This window comes from Frankliniella occidentalis, unplaced genomic scaffold, assembly GCF_000697945.3.
Source record: "Frankliniella occidentalis isolate FOCC.00 unplaced genomic scaffold, Focc_3.1 Scaffold4, whole genome shotgun sequence".
Classification (NCBI taxonomy): Eukaryota; Metazoa; Arthropoda; class Insecta; order Thysanoptera; family Thripidae; genus Frankliniella; species Frankliniella occidentalis.
In genome coordinates this window covers 2,468,488-2,475,099 of record NW_026267134.1, presented here as the reverse complement: position 1 = coordinate 2,475,099, position 6,612 = coordinate 2,468,488, and the positions used below count along the sequence as shown (strand labels likewise).

The window sequence follows — 6,612 nt, the reverse complement described above, 5'->3', positions numbered from 1 at the left end:
TTGCCTCATTGCCATTTGTCGGCCATTATTGTTTTAAGGCGGTCTTCGTGCCTTCTACCAGTCCCTTTAAAACAAATGAAAATACGTTACTCGTGTAGCATAGGGCACTAAGCTCTCGGGATATTTTCATCGATAATGACAGAACTTCTCTTAATCCCGAATGTTGTTCAGCGGAGGAAAGAAAGGTGAAGGCGTCGTAATTGAGCTCCTTTTGCCTCGGATGCCGACCTCAGATGACCCGAGCCCAAATGAGACACCGCTTGAGCTAAAGTGCACCGGCCTTCCGGGCCTCTTCCCCCCCCCCCCCCCTCTCCCCTTCTCTCTCTCTCTCTGTCTCTCCCTCTCTCTTTCTCTCTCACCCACTCTGAATTTGGGGAGCGGAACGTAACCCTGCTGGGGGACCGAAACGACCGGCACGGAGAGGAGCGGGGACCGGAGGGGACCGGGGCTGCTCATCGCAGGGCTCATCGCGGAGAAAGCGAAGTGGAGTGGCGAGGAATGGGACGCGCTGTGCACTTTGGAACGGACTTGGCCGGCCTCGTCTGACCACCCGCCGACACGAAATACAGTTGTGGAGGGGGGGGGGGGTATTACATCTGAGAACTGTTTTTAAATGTTTGTTGTTGTATGTCAACAGATTGCTTCTTACTAAATGAGACGCCATGTGTGTGCTAAGTTTGTCCTGTGTTTGTTTTCCTGCAGCTGCGGGCGCTGAGCGCCGGCTCTCCCACCGCGCCGCGCCGCCCCCGGAGCCCCGCCGCCCCCGGAGCCCCGCCCCCACCACGGCCACCCCCTGGCCGCCCAGCCCCCGCCTGCGATGGTGCGGGCATTCCACGCGGCCACATGGCTGTGCCTGGGGCTGAGTGCGCTCGGAGCAGTCGTCATCGCACCATGCTTAGCGCAGAACCACCAGGTAAGGTTAATTTTAAACCTAAGACTTATTTACCAGAACATAATCGTTACTCGAACAGCTACAGCCGGCTTGGAATTCCATCATACAAATTCCTCTCTATAGAATGAAAACGTGTTTTTTCCTGTATCTGTCTCCTCCGCGCTATTTCATCCCGTCAATGTCAATACTCTGAGAACGCACCCCCCACCACTAACCTCCGCTCGCGAAGGTCGCCGGCGGCGGCCCGCGCGGCCCGCGGCCGCCAGCAGCGACACCCATCGTGCATCATGAGATTACTTTCTGAACCCCTATTGAAGGCATCGAGAGCACTCGATACTCCGTTGGGACATGCAGCCATTCAGCCCGCTAGACTCGCCGTGCCCTGCCGCCGCCACTGCTGCACCGTTTCTCGCAGGGCGCAGCCGCCGCCGCTGCCAAGCAGCGTCGCGCTCGGTTTGCGAAACTGTAGCACAATGGAAACATTAATCGCAACAGGCTTGCCTGCACTGCGCGGCCTGCGCGCGCGGCGCGGACAGCAGCGGGGCGGATGGGTGAACAGATAGATGGACAGACTGACGAGGGGTAGTAGGCTAGTTGGAGCACGCGGGACCGCTATCGACAGCCGGTATCGAAAATCTGAGGTCGGCCGCGCCCGCCGTTTGCTGGCAGCCACCAGGGGAGGATGGCCATGTACGTCCCCGTCTTGGCCGGCCAACGCTCTACGGATGGACTCGACTACTGCCAATAACATAGCTGTCGACGCCTTGGACAAGTCGGGAGCAAGCGACGGCGGCGCTGCCAGCGTCACACAGCAGCAGGGCATATCGGTCGGCCACCTTTTCGCCTCGTAACGTTGGCAGCACGAGTGCGAGCCGTTAAGCGACCCGGAGCTGACCCGCGCGCGCGCCGCGCAATAAAAGCAGACAGCAGTGCAAGTGCCGCCAACGGCCAAACACAAAAAGCAAACCAACACGCGGCGAAACGATTAATCCCAAAGTAAAGTGTGTTCCTGGTCATAAAGGAGGGCGTCCACCACCCGGCCGGTGGTCAGAGAGCCTCGGCCTGGAGCCGTGACAAAGGCGGGGCTGCCAACCCCCCGCGAGGACTGGACTTGCGTCACCGGGGAGGTTATACTTCCCCGTCCGTGTGAGGGGTGGTCGCAGAGGTGCGCGAATAAGGAACCGAGTCATTCGCAGAGTACAACTATATGAAGACCTCTTTAAAAAAAAACGTTCAGTTTCACATAATTGAGTCACGGACTTGGTCACTCACTGGACCGGCTCCACATTTTCCAGCCGGTAAGTAGTGGAGCCGTGGGGGCGGCGGTCGTTGTCGTCGTTGCGTGTGACCGGATTAGCGAGCGACGGTCAGGCCAGCCCGACCAGGCCGCCTGCCGCCCCCAAGACCACGGGCGTGGGAAAGGAGTCGCGAAACAATTGCGATCGACTTGTCCAAGAGACTTGTCGCTCGGGTCGGCCGAACCTTGGACTCTCTCGAAAGGGGGCGTGGACCGACGAAAAATGAGAGTGAAAAAATCTCTAGGGAAATTAAAAAAGAAAACATCACAAAAAACAATAAAAATACCGACGTTTTGCGCTTGGGTTAATGCCCCTGAAGAGGTATGTGAAAAATAGTTAAAAATAAATCCGAAAGCCATGGCGGTCGCGAGTTACACGTGACACTCCGGTTGACCCGTGCGACCCCAAATGAACCGGTCAGGTGCGCTTGTTTTCCGACTTTGACTCGCGGTGTCGGTTTGTAATCCCAATTGTTCTGTCCAGCAGTCGATGCCAAAGCCGATTATCGAGCCACACCCTCCCTCCAGGCCGTTCATGGCCCCCCCCCCCCCCCTCCAGCTCTCTGTGTCCAGGGTGCGTACGATTATTGGTCTAGTTGTTGGACCCCTCGACGGCCTTGGAGCATATCCGTAAGGCGACAGGAATATCACGATCTTTAATAGCGGCACTCAACCTTGCTTCCCTCTTCCCAGGTCGTTGGTCCTTCCCGCGGAGTAAACTTATTGTGTTCCATAGATATTGAAGACGTAGATTTCTTTACTTTGTGAAGAATGCATGCAAAAATAATGTCGTTCAAGATGCACTCACGGCATTTCTACCATAGAAGTTCCGGCAACTTTACTCCCTCTGTCGTATACAGTATATGTGCGTATGTATGAGTCTTCTGGCTGAGTGCTTCAGTACGTATTAGTGTGCGTGTGAGTGGGGAAGACTGCTCGTGTGTGTGCGTGCGTGTGTGTGTGTGTGTGTGTGTGTGTGTGTGTGTGTGTGTGTGTGTGTGTGTGTGTGTGTGTGGATATGCCCACCAAAAAGCAAAAGCACCTGCTGCTGAGAAAGGTCAACTGGTCTGCTTCGCGAGCTGCTCCGGAGAGCGAGGCGCGAGGTTGCCGAAACTGGCTCTGCAGCCCTGCCGCGCCCCGCGTCGCCCCGCACCGCCACACCCTAGCACGGTCCACTGGCGATCATGTGCCCAGCAGCACAGGTGCACGCAGCCAGGGCGTGGCAGCGCGTGTAAAAGGAAAAGAGATTTTCTGGCGGAGCGAAAAAACCTGATCCAACTTGCAACATTTTCAAGATTAAATTCATAATGTTTTATCGTCAGGAGCACAATTATCATAATAGTAGCAGCAAGTAACGAAAATACCCTCTCAAGCCCCGCGGTACAGTCAAGTCGTAAAGGTGACGCAGCGGAACGCAATCAGTGTAAATCAGAAAGTCCTCGCGCCAGGAAAAGTTGGAGCCCGGACAAAAATGTTTGCCCGATGATGTGTGCGTGCAACTCTCGGAATGGCGACCGGCGGTGGTGATGATGGTGATGATGTCAGCTCCGCGACTCTCGCGCCGCCGTGGCCGCTGCCCCTCTGCGGCCCGTTTCGTCTTTCCCTTCCTTTCCTCGCAGAGTACGCCCCGAGGCCCGCGGCCGGCGGACGGGACGGGCAGCAGACTGATGCCAAGTTAACTCGGGGCAACATATTGATTCTTGTCACACTAAAAGCGGTGTCGCGGCGGCGCGGTTGTCTTCCGGGCGTGACCGTCACGCGCGCACACACTGCGGAAAACACATGACCGTGGCGAGGTGTAAAAAACAAATTTGCGGCAAAACAACCAGCTCTGCACTCTAATGACAAGTGGCAGTTTTCGTCTCAATGCAGTGACAAATTTGAATCTTATGTTTGGCTTTGTAATTTTTTTTTTTTTATTTTGTACTAAATATAAGATGCACCGTAAACCCAAAACGTGTGAACTTCGCAAACTTGTAGGTGTGTGAACGACATTCGTACATGGAGCCTCAAGTGTGTGAATTTCAAATAAAAATTGACACCTTCACTTCCTTAAGTGCACGAATGGGGTTCACACACCTGCAATTCACTCACTTACTTGAGTTTCAGTAAGAGTGCATATTTTTGTCACAGTTGAATTGGACTGGATTTAACAAGTATTGCAAATCTCACAAGGTGCGCTCACAGATGCGTCTTGAACCGGTCGAAAAAACATGCTTCTTTTGTCATTGAGAATGTGCTGAAGCTGTGCAGTTAGCAGTAGCAGCACCTAGTGCACCTGCTGCACGGCGCTCATTGGCGGCGCGGGCGCGCATAGTGGCGCGCGGGGCCCTCTCTGTTGGCACGGCACCAGGCCGCCTGCGCTTTCCATTCATCAGCTGGCTAGCCGTGCGTCTAGCGGCCGTGTCCACAGCCGTGTCCATACAGCCGTGTCTGTGCGGGGGCATCGCGCAAACGAGACCTTCTCTCGTTACACAGCTGGTAGGTGGTGGGCCGACCTGGGCTGATCTGGATCGACTCTCTCTGAGCTCACACGCCGGCGAATCACATAACAATAAAAGCGCGCTATTATGCGGAAAGCTTTATTTCTGCACGTAACTGGTTGTTTTTTCTGCACTCTTTATTTTTTTTTATAGACAGAGTATTATAGCGATATCCGCGGCGCGTGCCCCGCCCAGTCCGGCCCGGCCGTGCAGCAGCAGTAGTCTCTATCCGTCCAAGGCGAGCTGGACCGACCAGGACCGCCAGCAGCCCCCGCCCCCTAACGTCTCTCTCTGCGTGTCTCTGTTTCTCTATGTCTCTCTCTCTGTCTCTCTATCTCTCTACGTCTGTTTCTGTCTCTCTATGTTTCTGTCTGTCTCGCTCTTTCTCTCTGCTGTGGTTCTCTCTGTCTCTCTGCTCTGGTTCTCTCTTTGTTTCTCTATCTCTTCGCTCTTCTTTTTCTCCTGCGTTTAGCATCCTTGCAGCCCTGTGGCTCAGGACGAAAAAAAAAACAAGGCAGGTAGTCGCACGTCCTGGGGTTGATATCATTTGAACTTGCGATCGGTGGTTGCGACGAGTCGAGTCGGTGGTTGCGACGAGTCGAGTCGGTGGTTGCGACGAGTCGAGTCGGTGGTTGCGACGAGTCGAGTCGGTGGTTGCGACGAGTCGAGGTGCCGGCTGCCGGTGGCGTCCCGTCTCTCGTCTCGTCTGAGTCGCCCGTAGCAACAGCAGACGCCCATAAGGTAAGTAGCCGGCGGCGATTTAACGGGTTAAAAAAACGCCGCAGTGATTGGTCGATTAGGGCAATCAGTGAAGCGACGCCGCCGCGCACCGATCGCGCAGACACTTTTTTTTGTCTCGCCCAAATAATTGCTGACCATTGGCTGTGCTAATGCGCCGTAAATACACTCTTAGAAAAAAAATGCGCAGAGTAGAAAATGGGGTTGGTAAAAAAGTTTAGAGGCGCCAGACGGCAACAAGCGCTTTCGCGAGTTGGCGCTTGCTTCTTTCACATGCGGAGCAGACGACACTTTCATGAGAGTGTCGCTGTAAATATCGCTCCCCGAGCCCGAGCGCAGCCGCAGCGTGCTTAAATCGAACCGTCACCGCCGGTTTTTGTACCTCCGGCTCGACTTTATCTCTGCCCACCACTCAGCGGAACAAGAAAAACGAGGAATAGGAGAAGACGAACAAGAGGAAATTTCATGAATATTTGAAGAGCAGGATGCTGTTGCTGCTGCCCCTGCTGCTCAGGCATGAGAGGTTGGCCGTGGGGCGGGCGGACCGGGAGACGGCCTTTCTTTTCACTCGGGTCACCCGGGGGTCTCCTGCCCATCCGACCGACCAGGGGGCAGGGCAGGGCAGGGCGGACTCAGGAAGAAAAAGGAAACGAACGTGAGGATGAAAACGAAAGTGCTCCCGACCCAGCGGGCGGGCCGGCGGGGCCTGGTGGGTTGGACAGCTACCGCACGGCGGCGGCGGCACCCCCAGAGCGACACAAAGCAGCAATCTCAAGATGCATACTTCAAAACAAAATCAAACTCACACACGGGATACAAATCGAGATGAATGCTGCTTGCCCGTAAGGGGAAAAATCGTCGTTTCATTGGTCCCTTTTTTCGCTGTCTCTCTCGGCTCAGTTGTTGCAGCGGCAGTAATTGGGTCTGGCCTTTATGAGCGCTCGCTGCAGCTGCTGCAGCGCTGCGGAGGCGCGGGGGTCCCGGGCGACCTGCCGTGACCCGACCTACGTCAACATCCTCTCGCTGGCAGCTCGGCGCGCTGCTCGGCTCGGTGGCCACCCCAGCCGAGGCCCCGTCTCGGCTACGTACCGGTCTTTAGCATCCCAATGAGGCGCGGCTGGGCGCTCGGCTCGTCTCGGGCCCTGCTGAGATATCGAGACCCCCGACCCCGGCCCTGCGCCCCGGGGGCCTCGCTCTGCCCC

General features: G+C 55.9%; 1 protein-coding gene across 1 annotated transcript in view; it reads left to right on the top strand.

Moving 5' to 3' along the window:
* LOC113202133 (A disintegrin and metalloproteinase with thrombospondin motifs 8) overlaps positions 1-6,612 on the top strand; it is a gene marked incomplete at its 3' end in the record, with an annotated part of 106,949 nt that overhangs the window by 51,657 nt on the left and 48,680 nt on the right. The window contains exon 3 of the mRNA XM_052267631.1: positions 703-913. Within this exon, the coding sequence (XP_052123591.1) occupies positions 818-913 (96 nt within the window). The remainder of the gene's footprint in view (positions 1-702; positions 914-6,612) is intronic.